Source organism: Salmo salar, chromosome ssa06 (genome assembly GCF_905237065.1).
Source record: "Salmo salar chromosome ssa06, Ssal_v3.1, whole genome shotgun sequence".
In the NCBI taxonomy this organism is placed as follows: domain Eukaryota; kingdom Metazoa; phylum Chordata; class Actinopteri; order Salmoniformes; family Salmonidae; genus Salmo; species Salmo salar.
Window position 1 is genome coordinate 335,001 of NC_059447.1, and position 19,372 is coordinate 354,372.

The 19,372-nt window shown below is 35.3% G+C and overlaps 1 protein-coding gene across 1 annotated transcript in view; it reads left to right on the plus strand.

Annotated features, from left to right (window-relative positions):
* The window catches only part of cacna1ha (calcium channel, voltage-dependent, T type, alpha 1H subunit a), a 126,853-nt gene that overhangs the window by 8,136 nt on the left and 99,345 nt on the right, over positions 1 to 19,372 (plus strand). Inside the window, exons 3-6 of the mRNA XM_045721262.1 lie at positions 698 to 936; positions 3,719 to 3,885; positions 7,168 to 7,468; positions 7,550 to 7,704. Coding sequence (XP_045577218.1) covers positions 698 to 936; positions 3,719 to 3,885; positions 7,168 to 7,468; positions 7,550 to 7,704 — 862 coding nt within the window. The remainder of the gene's footprint in view (positions 1 to 697; positions 937 to 3,718; positions 3,886 to 7,167; positions 7,469 to 7,549; positions 7,705 to 19,372) is intronic.

The following is a 19,372-nucleotide window of genomic DNA, read 5'->3' on the forward strand; positions in this document are numbered from 1 at the left end:
TCTTCCGTTTAAAAAAAAAATGTTATTCTTCTTCTGTGGATTTTATATGGCGGTTTGTTAACCAACTTTAAGGTGCACTACCACCACCAACTGGACTGGAGTGGCGGACCTCAGTCCGTCTTCCAATCACCCACGTGGGTATATGCTGCTATAAACCAATGAGGAGAGGAGGAGAGGCGGGACTTGCAGCGCCGTCTAAGCGTCACAAACAGAACCAAGTTGTATTTTTAGCGCCTGGTGACGCAGAGGCTCGTTGACGCACGCGAGCAGTTAGGATTGAATATCGTGTATGTGTATATTTATTTATTTATTTTGCTACGCGAGCGTTACGCGCTAGTCAGCGAGTGAGTCAGTCATTTCTGTCGAATTAACACAGTCATAGTTCCCACGTCATCCCAACTGCCTGGTTTCAGTGATATAAAACCTTCAATTTAACTATATGATGGAATGGGCTTGTCCTTTAATAATGACCTGAAACTCTGTGACGGCTACTGGTTGTCCCACATTCTTGTGTTATGTTTCTGCTTGGCCCTGCGTAGGTGGGGTTTTCCCTGAGTTTATGATTAGTGAAGTAAGTCTCCCTGTAGTAGTTTTCTCATTGTTTTTTTTATAAAACTCTCTCTAACTCTGTGTACGTTCTTGGTCCTCCCTCCCTCCCTCCCTCCCTGTCTCCCTCCCTCCCTCCCCGTCTCGTCAGGTGGGCTCTTTCTTCATGATCAACCTGTGCCTGGTAGTCATAGCGACCCAGTTTGCGGAGACGAAGCAGCGCGAGAACGCGTTGATGCGTGAGCAGCGAGCTCGTTACATGTCCAACGACAGCACTCTGGCCAGCTACAGAGAACCGGGATCCTGCTATGAGGAGATGCTGAGATATGTTTCGCACCTCTACCGCAAACTGACCCGACGAGTACAACGTCTGTACACTACCTGGCACAGGTAGGTCCACAACAACCACAAATTCATTATTATTATTACTATTTTTTAAACTTATTTTTTTTTAAAAGTCTTTTTAGTTTAAAAAATATATATATATATATATAAAATCTGTATTACACAACTACCTATTATATACAATGCCTTCGGAAAGTATTTAAACCCCTTGAATTTTTCCACGTTTTGTTACGTCACAGCCTATTATAATTATAATTCTTTATTTTTTTATCTGTCAGCAATCTACACACAATACCCTATAATGACAAAGCGAAAACAGGGTACATTTTCGCACATTTATTAAAGATAAAAAACAGAAATACCTTGTTTGCATAAGTATTCAGACCCTTTGCTGTGAGACTTGAAATGGAGCTCAGGTGCTTCCTGTTTCCATTGATCATCCTTGAGATGTTTCTACAACTTGATTGGAGTCCACCTGTGGTAAATTCTATTGATTAGACATGATTTGGAAAGGCACACACCTGTCTATATAAGGTCCCACAGTTGACAGTGCATGTCAGAGCAAAAACCAAGCCGTGAGGTCGAAGGAATTGTCCGTAGAGCTCCGAGACAAGATTGTGTCGAGGCACAGATCTGGGGAAGGGAACCAAAACATTTATACAGTATTGAAGGTCCCCAAGAACACAGTGGCCTCCATCATTCTGAAATGGAAGAAGTTTGGAACCACCTAGACTCTTCCTAGAGCTGGCCGCCCGGCCAATCTGGGGAGAAGGGCCTTGGTCAGGAAAGGTGACCAAGAACCCGATGGTCACTCTGACAGAGCTCCAGAGTTCCTCTGTGGAGATGGGAGAACCTTCCAGAAGGACAACTATCTCTGCAGCACTCCACCAATCAGGCCTTTACGGTAGTGGCCAGACAGAAGCCACTCCTCAGTAAAAGGCACATGACAGCCCACTTGGAGTTTTCCAAAAGGCACCTAAAGGACTCTGACCATGAGAAACAAGATTCTCTGGTCTGATGAAACCAAGATTGAACTCTTTGGCCTGAATCCAAGCATCATGTCTGGAGGAAACCTGGCACCATCCCTACAGTGAAGCATGGTGGTGACAGCATCATGCTGTGGGGATGTTTTTCAGCGGCAGGGAGACTAGTCAAGATCGAGGCAAAAATTAACGAAGCAAAGTACAGAGAGATGCTTGATGAAAACCGCTTCCAACAGGACAACAACCCAAAGCACTTAGCCAAGAAAACACAAGAGTGGCTTTGGAACAAGTTTCTGAATGTCCTTGAGTGGCCCGGACTTGAACCTGATCTAACATCTCTGGAGAGACCCGAAAATAGCTGCGCAGCAACACTCCCCATCTAACCTGACAGAGCTTGAGAGGATCTGCAGAGAAGAATGGGAGAAACTCCCCAAATACAGGTGTGTCAAGCTTGTAGCGTCATACCCAAGAAGACTCGATGCTGTAATCGCTGCCAAAGGTGCTTCAACAAAGTACTGAGTAAAGGGTCTGAATACTTATTCAAATGTTTTTATTTTTTATAAATTAGCAAAAATGTATGAAACATTATTTTTGTTTGTAATTTTGGAGGTATTAGGGGGGAAAACTATTTTATCAATATTAGAAAAAGGCTGTAACGTAACAAAATGTGGAACAAGTCAAGTGGTCTGAATACTTTCCGAAGACAATGTATAACTTCCTGTTACAGCTGACTCGTTGTAGTGAATAAAGCCCAGGATAAGTTCAACTTCCTGTTACAGCTGACTTGTTGTAGCGAAATTCAACTTCCTGTTATAGCTGACTCGTTGTAAAAGTGAATAAAGCCCAGAATTACGTTCAACTTCCTGTTATAGCTTACTTGTTGTAGTGAATAACTTAGCCCAGGATAAGTTCAACTTCCTGTTATAACTAACTCGTTGTAGTGAAGTTCAACTTCCTGTTATAACTGTCCTCGTTGTAGTAAAGTTCAACTTCCTGTTATAGCTGACTCGTTGTAGTGAAGTTCAACTTCCTGTTATAACTGACTTGTTATAGTGAATAAAGCCCAGAATTACGTTCAACTTCCTGTTATAACTAACTCGTTGTAGTGAAGTTCAACTTCCTGTTATAGCTGACTCGTTGTAGTGAAGTTCAACTTCCTGGTATACTTCTTTAGTTCAACTTCCTGTTATAACTGACTCGTTGTAGTGAAGTTCAACTTCCTGTTATAACTGACTTGTTGTAGTGAAATTCAACTTCCTGTTATAACTAACTCGTTGTAATGAAGTTCAACTTCCTGTTATAGCTGACTCGTTGTAGTGAAGTTCAACTTCCTGTTATAACTGACTCGTTGTAGTGAAGTTCAACTTCCTGTTATAACTAACTCGTTGTAGTGAAGTTCAACTTCCTGTTACAGCTGACTTGTTGTAGTGAATAAAGCCCAGAATTACATTCAACTTCCTGTTATAACTAACTTGTTGTAGTGAAGCGTTCAACTTCCTGTTATAACTGACTTTCGTTGTAGTGAAGTTTAACTTCCTGTTATAACTAACTCGTTGTAGTGAAGTTCAACTTCCTGTTATAACTAACTCGTTGTAGTGAAGTTCAACTTCCTGTTATAGCTGACTCGTCGTAGTGAAGTTCAACTTCCTGTTATAACTAACTCATTGTAGTGAAGTTCAACTTCCTGTTACAGCTGACTTGTTATAGTGAATAAAGTTATATTTGTTCTGCTTTGTTCTAGTCGTTGTATTTACTTGTTATATGTGTGTGTGTGTGTGTGTGTGTGTGTGTGTGTGTGTGTGTGTGTGTGTGTGTGTGTGTGTGTGTGTGTGTTTGTGCGGCAGTAAACGTCGTAAGAAGGTAAATCCTGACGGAGGAGGAAGCGGTCCGGGGATCGCTCGCAGAGCGTCCGGAAACGCCCCCTGGCTCCGCCCCATTCACAACCTTCTGCAGCATCACCAGCGTCACCACTGTCGGCATAGCAACGGAGGACACACGCCCGTAGCAACAGGTTCGTAGACTAGTTAGTAAACAAAAAGCCCTACCTTTTTCCAAAGGCTGATTTTTACAAAGCAAAGATGGTGGCATTGCGTCAAATGATGATGATGGTTTGTGTTGCAGGGCCGTGGATCTTCACTAAGGGATTATACTACGGGGATGTGGAATAGGGATGTGGATTATACTACGGGGATGTGGAATAGGGCTGTGGATTATACTACGGGGATGTGGAATAGGGCTGTGGATTATACTACGGGGATGTGGAATAGGGCTGTGGATTATACTACGGTGGTGTGGAATAGGGATGTGGATTATACTACGGGGATGTGGAATAGGGCTGTGGATTATACTACGGGGATGTGGAATAGGGCTGTGGATTATACTACGGGGATGTGGAATAGGGCTGTGGATTATACTACGGTGGTGTGGAATAGGGCTGTGGATTATACTACAGTGATGTGGAATAGGGCTGTGGATTATACTACGGTGGTGTGGAATAGGGATGTGGATTATACTACGGTGGTGTGGAATAGGGATGTGGATTATACTACGGTGATGTGGAATAGGGCTGTGGATTATACTACGGGGATGTGGAATAGGGCTGTGGATATTCACTAAGGGATTATACTACGGTGGTGTGGAATAGGGATGTGGATTATACTACGGTGGTGTGGAATAGGGATGTGGATTATACTACGGTGATGTGGAATAGGGCTGTGGATTATACTACGGGGATGTGGAATAGGGCTGTGGATTATACTACGGGGATGTGGAATAGGGCTGTGGATTATACTACGGTGGTGTGGAATAGGGCTGTGGATTATACTACGGGGATGTGGAATAGGGCTGTGGATTATACTACGGTGGTGTGGAATAGGGCTGTGGATTATACTACGGGGATGTGGAATAGGGCTGTGGATTATACTACGGGGATGTGGAATAGGGATGTGGATTATACTACGGGGATGTGGAATAGGGCTGTGGATTATACTACGGGGATGTGGAATAGGGCTGTGGATTATACTACGGTGGTGTGGAATAGGGCTGTGGATTATACTACGGTGATGTGGAATAGGGCTGTGGATTATACTACGGTGATGTGGAATAGGGCTGTGGATTATACTACGGTGATGTGGAATAGGGCTGTGGATTATACTACGGTGATGTGGAATAGGGCTGTGGATTATACTACGGTGATGTGGAATAGGGCTGTGGATTATACTACGGTGATGTGGAATAGGGCTGTGGATTATACTACGGTGATGTGGAATAGGGCTGTGGATTATACTACGGTGGTGTGGAATAGGGCTGTGGATTATACTACGGGGATGTGGAATAGGGCTGTGGATTATACTACGGGGATGTGGAATAGGGCTGTGGATTATACTACGGGGATGTGGAATAGGGCTGTGGATTATACTACGGGGATGTGGAATAGGGCTGTGGATTATACTACGGGGATGTGGAATAGGGCTGTGGATTATACTACGGGGATGTGGAATAGGGCTGTGGATTATACTACGGGGATGTGGAATAGGGCTGTGGATTATACTACGGGGATGTGGAATAGGGCTGTGGATTATACTACGGTGATGTGGAATAGGGTTGTGGATTATACTATGGTGATGTGGAATAGGGCTGTGGATTATACTACGGTGGTGTGGAATAGGGCTGTGGATTATACTACGGGGATGTGGAATAGGGCTGTGGATTATACTACGGGGATGTGGAATAGGGCTGTGGATTATACTACGGGGATGTGGAATAGGGCTGTGGATTATACTACGGTGGTGTGGAATAGGGCTGTGGATTATACTACGGTGATGTGGAATAGGGATGTGGATTATACTACGGTGATGTGGAATAGGGCTGTGGATTATACTACGGTGATGTGGAATAGGGCTGTGGATTATACTACGGTGATGTGGAATAGGGCTGTGGATTATACTACGGTGATTTGGAATAGGGCTGTGGTTATTCACTAAGGGATTATGCTACAGTGGTGTGGAATAGGGCTGTGGATTATACTACGGTGATATGGAATAGGGCTGTGGATTATACTACGGTGGTGTGGAATAGGGCTGTGGATTATACTCCGGTGATGTGGAATAGGGCTGTGGATTATACTACGGTGGTGTGGAATAGGGATGTGGATTATACTACGGTGATGTGGAATAGGGATGTGGATTATACTACGGTGGTGTGGAATAGGGCTGTGGATTATACTACGGTGATGTGGAATAGGGCTGTGGATTATACTACGGTGATGTGGAATAGGGCTGTGGTTATTCACTAAGGGATTATACTACGGTGATGTGGAATAGGGCTGTGGATTATACTACGGTGGTGTGGAATAGGGATGTGGATTATACTACAGTGATGTGGAATAGGGCTGTGGATTATACTACGGTGGTGTGGAATAGGGATGTGGATTATACTACGGTGGTGTGGAATAGGGATGTGGATTATACTACGGTGATGTGGAATAGGGCTGTGGATTATACTACGGTGATGTGGAATAGGGCTGTGGATTATACTACGGTGATGTGGAATAGGGCTGTGGATTATACTACGGTGATGTGGAATAGGGCTGTGGATTATACTACGGTGATGTGGAATAGGGCTGTGGATTATACTACGGTGGTGTGGAATAGGGCTGTGGATTATACTACGGTGATGTGGAATAGGGTTGTGGATTATACTATGGTGATGTGGAATAGGGCTGTGGATTATACTACGGTGGTGTGGAATAGGGCTGTGGATTATACTACGGTGATGTGGAATAGGGCTGTGGATTATACTACGGTGATGTGGAATAGAGCTGTGGATTATACTACGGTGATGTGGAATAGGGATGTGGATTATACTACGGTGATGTGGAATAGGGATGTGGATTATACTACGGTGATGTGGAATAGGGCTGTGGATTATACTACGGTGATGTGGAATAGGGCTGTGGATTATACTACGGTGATGTGGAATAGGGCTGTGGATTATACTACGGTGATGTGGAATAGGGATGTGGATTATACTACGGTGATTTGGAATAGGGCCGTGGATTATACTACAGTGATGTGGAATAGGGCTGTGGATTATACTACGGTGATGTGGAATAGTATATAAGGGATAAGGGAAAATAAGGGATCAGACTATTTATGAGTCATTGTACCTGAAACTAAGGGATCGTTCTATTTACCTGAAAATAATGTTAATTTAGATTTTAATAGATCTTTAACTGCCATGAAAGATGTTTGACTGACATTCATTAATTATATCAACGTAATGACTCCTCCAGGTGGGGAGGAGCTGGAGATGAGGTCACTTCCTGTCCCGGGTCGTGACCCCTCTGTGACCCCTGGGCTGGGGTCGTCTCTCCAGGGTCGTCTGAACGGAGGGATGAACTACCCCACCATCCTGCCCTCCTTCGTCTGCAGCTACCCCCGCTCCACCCCCACACACCCCCACAAGACCCTCCCCACAAACCCCCACAACCCCCACAACTCCCTCCCCACAAACCCCCACAACCCCCTCCCCACACACCCCCACAGCCCTCTCCCCACACACCCCCACAGCACCCTCTCCACACAAGCCCCCAAGCCCCTCCCTACACACCCCCACATCCCCCTCCCTACACACCCCCACAACCCCCACAGCCCCCTCCCCACACACCCCCACAGCACACTCCCCACACACCCCCACAGCACCCTCTCCACACAAGCCCCCAACCCCCTCCCTACACACCCCCACAGCCTCCTCCCCACACAGCCCTCGCCTCTCTCAGAAATCAGCCCGGACCCCCTCAGCAAGCTACACCAACTCATGGGACAGCACAGTAAGAACCATCTCTCTCTATATATATATACAGTACTACTATAGTAGAACTGGTTAGATCCATCTCTCTCTATATATACAGTACTACTATAGTAGAACTGGTTAGATCCATCTCTCTCTATATATACAGTACTTCTATAGTAGAACTGGTTAGAACCATCTCTCTCTATATATACAGTACTACTATAGTAGAACTAGTTAGATCCATCTCTATATATACAATACTACTATAGTAGAACTAGTTAGATCCATCTCTCTATATATACAATACTACTATAGTAGAACTAGTTAGATCCATCTCTCTCTATATATACAATACTACTATAGTAGAACTAGTTAGATCCATCTCTCTATATATACAATACTACTACAGTAGAACTAGTTAGATCCATCTCTCTCTATATATACAGTACTACTATAGTAGAACTAGTTAGAACCATCTCTCTATATATACAGTACTACTATAGTAGAACTAGTTAGATCCATATCTCTATATATACAGTACTACTATAGTAGAACTAGTTAGAACCATCTCTCTATATATACAGTACTACTATAGTAGAACTGGTTAGAACCATCTCTCTCTATATATATATATACAGTACTACTATAGTAGAACTAGTAAGAACCATCTCTCTATATATACAGTACTTCTATAGTAGAACTAGTTAGATCCATCTCTCTCTATATACAATACTACTATAGTAGAACTAGTTAGATCCATCTCTCTATATATACAGTACTTCTATAGTAGAACTAGTTAGAACCATCTCTCTATATATACAGTACTACTATAGTAGAACTAGTTAGAACCATCTCTCTCTATATACAATACTACTATAGTAGAACTAGTTAGAACCATCTCTCTATATATACAGTACTACTATAGTAGAACTAGTTAGAACCATCTCTCTATATATACAGTACTACTATAGTAGAACTAGTTAGATCCATCTCTCTATATATACAGTACTACTATAGTAGAACTAGTTAGAACCATCTCTCTATATATACAGTACTACTATAGTAGAACTGGTTAGAACCATCTCTCTCTATATATATATATATATATATACAGTACTACTATAGTAGAACTAGTAAGAACCATCTCTCTCTATATACAGTACTACTATAGTAGAACTAGTAAGAACCATCTCTCTCTATATATACAGTACTACTATAGTAGAACTGGTTAGATCCATCTCTCTCTATATATATATATATATATATATATATATATATACAGTACTACTATAGTAGAACTAGTAAGAACCATCTCTCTCTATATACAGTACTACTATAGTAGAACTGGTTAGAACCATCTCTCTCTATATATATAGTACTTCTATAGTCGAACTAGTAAGATCCATCTCTCTCTATATATACAGTACTAATATAGTGGAACTAGTTAGAACCATCTCTCTCTATATATATACACAGTACTTCTATAGTAGAACTAGTAAGATCCATCTCTCTCTATATATACAGTACTACTATAGTAGAACTACTTAGATCCATCTCTCTACATATATACACAGTACTTCTATAGTAGAACTGGTTAGATCCATCTCTATATATATATATACAGTACTTCTATAGTAGAACTAGTTAGATCCATCTCTCTCTCTCTCTCTCTATATATATATATATATATATATATATATATATATATACAGTACTTCTATAGTAGAACTAGTTAGATCCATCTCTCTATATATATACAGTACTTCTATAGTAGAACTAGTAAGGTCCATCTCTCTATATATATACAGCACTTCTATAGTAGAACTAGTAAGGTCCATCTCTATATATATACAGTACTTCTATAGTAGAACTAGTAAGGTCCATCTCTCTATATATATACAGTACTTCTATAGTAGAACTAGTTAGATCCATCTCTCTCTCTCTCTCTCTATATATATATATATATATATATATATATATATATATATATATATATATACAGTACTTCTATAGTAGAACTAGTAAGAACCATCTCTCTATATATATACAGTACTTCTATAGTAGAACTGGTTAGATCCATCTCTATATATATATATATACAGTACTTCTATAGTAGAACTAGTTAGATCCATCTCTCTATATATATACAGTACTTCTATAGTAGAACTAGTTAGAACCATCTCTCTATATATATACAATACTTCTATAGTATAACTAGTTAGATCCATCTCTATATATATACAGTACTTCTATAGTAGAACTAGTTAGATCCATCTCTCTCTCTATATATATAGTACTACTACAGTAGAACTAGTAAGATCCATCTCTATATATATATATACAGTACTTCTATAGTAGAACTAGTTAGATCCATCTCTCTATATATATACAGTACTTCTATAGTAGAACTAGTAAGGTCCATCTCTCTATATATATACAGCACTTCTATAGTAGAACTAGTAAGGTCCATCTCTATATATATACAGTACTTCTATAGTAGAACTAGTAAGGTCCATCTCTCTATATATATACAGTACTTCTATAGTAGAACTAGTTAGATCCATCTCTCTCTCTCTCTCTCTCTCTCTCTCTCTCTATATATATATATATATATATACAGTACTTCTATAGTAGAACTAGTAAGAACCATCTCTCTATATATATACAGTACTTCTATAGTAGAACTGGTTAGATCCATCTCTATATATATATATATACAGTACTTCTATAGTAGAACTAGTTAGATCCATCTCTCTATATATATACAGTACTTCTATAGTAGAACTAGTTAGAACCATCTCTCTATATATATACAATACTTCTATAGTATAACTAGTTAGATCCATCTCTATATATATACAGTACTTCTATAGTAGAACTAGTTAGATCCATCTCTCTCTCTATATATATAGTACTACTACAGTAGAACTAGTAAGATCCATCTCTATATATATATATACAGTACTTCTATAGTAGAACTAGTTAGATCCATCTCTCTATATATATACAGTACTTCTATAGTAGAACTAGTAAGGTCCATCTCTCTATATATATACAGCACTTCTATAGTAGAACTAGTAAGGTCCATCTCTCTATATATATACAGTACTTCTATAGTAGAACTAGTAAGGTCCATCTCTCTATATATATACAGTACTTCTATAGTAGAACTAGTTAGATCCATTTCTCTCTCTCTATATATATATATATATATATACAGTACTTCTATAGTAGAACTTGTTAGATCCATCTCTCTCTATATATACAGTACTTCTGTAGTAGAACTTGTTAGATCCATCTCTCTCTATATATACAGTACTTCTATAGTAGAACTAGTTTGATCCATCTCTCTATATATACAGTACTTCTCTAGTAGAACTAGTTAGATCCATCTCTATATATATACAGTCCTTCTATAGTAGAACTAGTAAGAACCATCTCTATATATATACAGTACATCTATAGTAGAACTAGTTAGATCCATCTCTATATATATATATATATACAGTACTTCTATAGTAGAACTAGTTAGATCCATCTCTCTATATATACAGTACTTCTATAGTAGAACTAGTAAGATCCATCTCTATATATATACAGTACTTCTATAGTAGAACTAGTTAGATCCATCTCTCTCTCTCTCTCTATATATATATATATACAGTACTTCTATAGTAGAACTAGTTAGATCCATCTCTCTCTCTATATATATATACAGTACTTCTATAGTAGAACTAGTTAGATCCATCTCTCTCTCTATATATACAGTACTTCTATAGTAGAACTAGTTAGATCCATCTATATATATATATATATATATATATATATATACAGTACATCTATAGTAGAACTAGTTAGATCCATCTCTCTATATATATACACAGTACTACTATAGTAGAACTAGTAAGATCCATCTCTCTCTATATATATACAGTACTTCTATAGTAGAACTAGTTAGATCCATCTCTCTCTCTGTATATATATACAGTACTTCTATAGTAGAACTTGTTAGATCCATCTCTCTCTATATATACAGTACTTCTATAGTAGAACTAGTTAGATCCATCTCTCTATATATATATATATATATACAGTACTTCTACAGTAGAACTAGTTAGATCCATCTCTATATATTCAGTACTTCTATAGTAGAACTAGTTAGATCCATCTCTCTCTCTATATATATATAGTATTTCTATAGTAGAACTAGTTAGATCCATCTATATATATATATATATATATATACAGTACTTCTATAGTAGAACTAGTTAGAGCCATCTCTCTCTATATATATAGTACTTCTATAGTAGAACTAGTAAGATCCATCTCTCTCTATATATACAGTACTAATATAGTGGAACTAGTTAGAACCATCTCTCTCTATATATATACACAGTACTTCTATAGTAGAACTAGTAAGATCCATCTCTCTCTATATATACAGTACTACTATAGTAGAACTACTTAGATCCATCTCTCTACATATATACACAGTACTTCTATAGTAGAACTGGTTAGATCCATCTCTATATATATATATACAGTACTACTATAGTAGAACTAGTTAGATCCATCTCTCTCTCTCTATATATATATATATATATATATATATATATATATATATATATATATATATATATATACAGTACTTCTATAGTAGAACTAGTTAGATCCATCTCTCTATATATATACAGTACTTCTATAGTAGAACTAGTTAGATCCATCTCTCTCTATATATATATATATATATATATATACAGTACTTCTACAGTAGAACTAGTTAGATCCATCTCTATATATTCAGTACTTCTATAGTAGAACTAGTTAGATCCATCTCTCTCTCTATATATATACAGTATTTCTATAGTAGAACTAGTTAGATCCATCTATATATATATATATATATATATATATATACAGTACTTCTATAGTAGAACTAGTTAGAGCCATCTCTCTCTATATATATAGTACTTCTATAGTAGAACTAGTAAGATCCATCTCTCTATATATATACAGTACTAATATAGTGGAACTAGTTAGAACCATCTCTCTCTATATATATACATAGTACTTCTATAGTAGAACTAGTAAGATCCATCTCTCTCTATATATACAGTACTACTATAGTAGAACTACTTAGATCCATCTCTCTACATATATACACAGTACTTCTATAGTAGAACTAGTAAGGTCCATCTCTCTATATATATACAGTACTTCTATAGTAGAACTAGTTAGATCCATCTCTCTCTCTCTCTCTATATATACAGTACTTCTATAGTAGAACTTGTTAGATCCATCTCTCTCTCTCTCTCTCTCTCTCTCTATATATATATATATATATATATATATATATATATATATATATATATACAGTACTTCTATAGTAGAACTAGTAAGAACCATCTCTCTATATATATACAGTACTTCTATAGTAGAACTGGTTAGATCCATCTCTATATATATATATATATATACAGTACTTCTATAGTAGAACTAGTTAGATCCATCTCTCTATATATATACAGTACTTCTATAGTAGAACTAGTTAGAACCATCTCTCTATATATATACAATACTTCTATAGTATAACTAGCTAGATCCATCTCTATATATATACAGTACTTCTATAGTAGAACTAGTTAGATCCATCTCTCTCTCTATATATATAGTACTACTACAGTAGAACTAGTAAGATCCATCTCTATATATATATATACAGTACTTCTATAGTAGAACTAGTTAGATCCATCTCTCTATATATATACAGTACTTCTATAGTAGAACTAGTAAGGTCCATCTCTCTATATATATACAGCACTTCTATAGTAGAACTAGTAAGGTCCATCTCTCTATATATATACAGTACTTCTATAGTAGAACTAGTAAGGTCCATCTCTCTATATATATACAGTACTTCTATAGTAGAACTAGTTAGATCCATCTCTCTCTCTATATATATATATATATATATACAGTACTTCTATAGTAGAAATTGTTAGATCCATCTCTCTATATATATACAGTACTTCTGTAGTAGAACTTGTTAGATCCATCTCTCTCTATATATACAGTACTTCTATAGTAGAACTAGTTTGATCCATCTCTCTATATATACAGTACTTCTCTAGTAGAACTAGTTAGATCCATCTCTATATATATACAGTACTTCTATAGTAGAACTAGTAAGAACCATCTCTATATATATACAGTACATCCATAGTAGAACTAGTTAGATCCATCTCTATATATATATATATATATATATACAGTACTTCTATAGTAGAACTAGTTAGATCCATCTCTCTATATATACAGTACTTCTATAGTAGAACTAGTAAGATCCATCTCTATATATATACAGTACTTCTATAGTAGAACTAGTTAGATCCATCTCTCTCTCTCTATATATATATATATATATACAGTACTTCTATAGTAGAACTAGTTAGATCCATCTCTCTCTCTATATATATATACAGTACTTCTATAGTAGAACTAGTTAGATCCATCTCTCTCTCTATATATACAGTACATCTATAGTAGAACTAGTTAGATCCATCTCTCTATATATATACACAGTACTACTATAGTAGAACTAGTAAGATCCATCTCTCTCTATATATATACAGTACTTCTATAGTAGAACTAGTTAGATCCATCTCTCTCTCTATATATACAGTACATCTATAGTAGAACTAGTTAGATCCATCTCTCTATATATATACACAGTACTACTATAGTAGAACTAGTAAGATCCATCTCTCTCTATATATATACAGTACTTCTATAGTAGAACTAGTAAGGTCCATCTCTCTATATATATACAGTACTTCTATAGTAGAACTAGTTAGATCCATCTCTCTCTCTCTCTCATATATATACAGTACTTCTATAGTAGAACTTGTTAGATCCATCTCTCTCTCTCTCTCTCTCTCTATATATATATATATATATATATATATATATATATATATATATATATATACAGTACTTCTATAGTAGAACTAGTAAGAACCATCTCTCTATATATATACAGTACTTCTATAGTAGAACTGGTTAGATCCATCTCTATATATATATATATATATACAGTACTTCTATAGTAGAACTAGTTAGATCCATCTCTCTATATATATACAGTACTTCTATAGTAGAACTAGTTAGAACCATCTCTCTATATATATACAATACTTCTATAGTATAACTAGTTAGATCCATCTCTATATATATACAGTACTTCTATAGTAGAACTAGTTAGATCCATCTCTCTCTCTATATATATAGTACTACTACAGTAGAACTAGTAAGATCCATCTCTATATATATATATACAGTACTTCTATAGTAGAACTAGTTAGATCCATCTCTCTATATATATACAGTACTTCTATAGTAGAACTAGTAAGGTCCATCTCTCTATATATATACAGCACTTCTATAGTAGAACTAGTAAGGTCCATCTCTCTATATATATACAGTACTTCTATAGTAGAACTAGTAAGGTCCATCTCTCTATATATATACAGTACTTCTATAGTAGAACTAGTTAGATCCATCTCTCTCTCTATATATATATATATATATATACAGTACTTCTATAGTAGAAATTGTTAGATCCATCTCTCTATATATATACAGTACTTCTGTAGTAGAACTTGTTAGATCCATCTCTCTCTATATATACAGTACTTCTATAGTAGAACTAGTTTGATCCATCTCTCTATATATACAGTACTTCTCTAGTAGAACTAGTTAGATCCATCTCTATATATATACAGTACTTCTATAGTAGAACTAGTAAGAACCATCTCTCTATATATATACAGTACTTCTATAGTAGAACTGGTTAGATCCATCTCTCTCTATATATATATATATACAGTACTTCTATAGTAGAACTAGTTAGATCCATCTCTCTATATATATACAGTACTTCTATAGTAGAACTAGTTAGAACCATCTCTCTATATATATACAATACTTCTATAGTATAACTAGTTAGATCCATCTCTATATATATACAGTACTTCTATAGTAGAACTAGTTAGATCCATCTCTCTCTCTATATATATAGTACTACTACAGTAGAACTAGTAAGATCCATCTCTATATATATATATACAGTACTTCTATAGTAGAACTAGTTAGATCCATCTCTCTATATATATACAGTACTTCTATAGTAGAACTAGTAAGGTCCATCTCTCTATATATATACAGCACTTCTATAGTAGAACTAGTAAGGTCCATCTCTCTATATATATACAGTACTTCTATAGTAGAACTAGTAATGTCCATCTCTCTATATATATACAGTACTTCTATAGTAGAACTAGTTAGATCCATCTCTCTCTCTATATATATATATATATATACAGTACTTCTATAGTAGAAATTGTTAGATCCATCTCTCTATATATATACAGTACTTCTGTAGTAGAACTTGTTAGATCCATCTCTCTCTATATATACAGTACTTCTATAGTAGAACTAGTTTGATCCATCTCTCTATATATACAGTACTTCTCTAGTAGAACTAGTTAGATCCATCTCTATATATATACAGTACTTCTATAGTAGAACTAGTAAGAACCATCTCTATATATATACAGTACATCTATAGTAGAACTAGTTAGATCCATCTCTATATATATATATATATATATACAGTACTTCTATAGTAGAACTAGTTAGATCCATCTCTCTATATATACAGTACTTCTATAGTAGAACTAGTAAGATCCATCTCTATATATATACAGTACTTCTATAGTAGAACTAGTTAGATCCATCTCTCTCTCTCTATATATATATATATATATATACAGTACTTCTATAGTAGAACTAGTTAGATCCATCTCTCTCTCTATATATATATACAGTACTTCTATAGTAGAACTAGTTAGATCCATCTCTCTCTCTATATATACAGTACATCTATAGTAGAACTAGTTAGATCCATCTCTCTATATATATACACAGTACTACTATAGTAGAACTAGTAAGATCCATCTCTCTCTATATATATACAGTACTTCTATAGTAGAACTAGTTAGATCCATCTCTCTCTCTATATATACAGTACATCTATAGTAGAACTAGTTAGATCCATCTCTCTATATATATACACAGTACTACTATAGTAGAACTAGTAAGATCCATCTCTCTCTATATATATACAGTACTTCTATAGTAGAACTAGTAAGGTCCATCTCTCTATATATATACAGTACTTCTATAGTAGAACTAGTTAGATCCATCTCTCTCTCTCTCTATATATATACAGTACTTCTATAGTAGAACTTGTTAGATCCATCTCTCTCTCTCTCTCTCTCTCTCTCTATATATATATATATATATATATATATATATATATATATATATATACAGTACTTCTATAGTAGAACTAGTAAGAACCATCTCTCTATATATATACAGTACTTCTATAGTAGAACTGGTTAGATCCATCTCTATATATATATATATATATATACAGTACTTCTATAGTAGAACTAGTTAGATCCATCTCTCTATATATATACAGTACTTCTATAGTAGAACTAGTTAGAACCATCTCTCTATATATATACAATACTTCTATAGTATAACTAGTTAGATCCATCTCTATATATATACAGTACTTCTATAGTAGAACTAGTTAGATCCATCTCTCTCTCTATATATATAGTACTACTACAGTAGAACTAGTAAGATCCATCTCTATATATATATATACAGTACTTCTATAGTAGAACTAGTTAGATCCATCTCTCTATATATATACAGTACTTCTATAGTAGAACTAGTAAGGTCCATCTCTCTATATATATACAGCACTTCTATAGTAGAACTAGTAAGGTCCATCTCTCTATATATATACAGTACTTCTATAGTAGAACTAGTAAGGTCCATCTCTCTATATATATACAGTACTTCTATAGTAGAACTAGTTAGATCCATCTCTCTCTCTATATATATATATATATATATATACAGTACTTCTATAGTAGAAATTGTTAGATCCATCTCTCTATATATATACAGTACTTCTGTAGTAGAACTTGTTAGATCCATCTCTCTCTATATATACAGTACTTCTATAGTAGAACTAGTTTGATCCATCTCTCTATATATACAGTACTTCTCTAGTAGAACTAGTTAGATCCATCTCTATATATATACAGTACTTCTATAGTAGAACTAGTAAGAACCATCTCTCTATATATACAGTACATCTATAGTAGAACTAGTTAGATCCATCTCTATATATATATATATATACAGTACTTCTATAGTAGAACTAGTTAGATCCATCTCTCTATATATACAGTACTTCTATAGTAGAACTAGTAAGATCCATCTCTATATATATACAGTACTTCTATAGTAGAACTAGTTAGATCCATCTCTCTCTCTCTCTCTATATATATATATATACAGTACTTCTATAGTAGAACTAGTTAGATCCATCTCTCTCTCTATATATATATACAGTACTTCTATAGTAGAACTAGTTAGATCCATCTCTCTCTCTATATATACAGTACATCTATAGTAGAACTAGTTAGATCCATCTCTCTATATATATACACAGTACTACTATAGTAGAACTAGTAAGATCCATCTCTCTCTATATATATACAGTACTTCTATAGTAGAACTAGTTAGATCCATCTCTGTCTCTGTATATATATACAGTACTTCTATAGTAGAACTTGTTAGATCCATCTCTCTCTATATATACAGTACTTCTATAGTAGAACTAGTTAGATCCATCTCTCTCTATATATATATATATATATATATACAGTACTTCTACAGTAGAACTAGTTAGATCCATCTCTATATATTCAGTACTTCTATAGTAGAACTAGTTAGATCCATCTCTCTCTCTATATATATACAGTATTTCTATAGTAGAACTAGTTAGATCCATCTATATATATATATATATATATATATATATATATATACAGTACTTCTATAGTAGAACTAGTTAGAGCCATCTCTATATATATATATATACAGTACTTCTATAGTAGAACTAGTAAGAACCATCTCTATATATATACAGTACTTCTATAGTAGAACTAGTTAAATCCATCTCTCTATTTATACAGTACTTCTATAGTAGAACTAGTTAGATCCATCTCTCTATATATACAGTACTTCTATAGTAGAACTAGTAAGATCCATCTCTGTATATACAGTACTTCTATAGTAGAACTAGTTAGATCCATCTCTCTCTCTATATATATACAGTACTTCTATAGTAGAACTAGTAAGATCCATCTCTATATATATACAGTACTTCTATAGTAGAACTAGTTAGATCCATCTCTCTCTCTCTATATATATATATATATATACAGTACTTCTATAGTAGAACTAGTTAGATCCATCGCTCTATATATATACAGTACTTCTATAGTAGAACTTGTTAGATCCATCGCTCTATATATATATACAGTACTTCTATAGTAGAACTAGTTAGATCCATCTCTCTCTATATATACAGTACTTCTATAGTAGAACTAGTAAGATCCATCTCTATATATACAGTACTTCTATAGTAGAACTAGTTAGATCCATCTCTCTATATATACAGTACTTCTATAGTAGAACTAGTTAGATCCATATCTCTCTCTCTATATATATATATATACAGTACTTCTATAGTAGAACTAGTTAGATCCATCTCT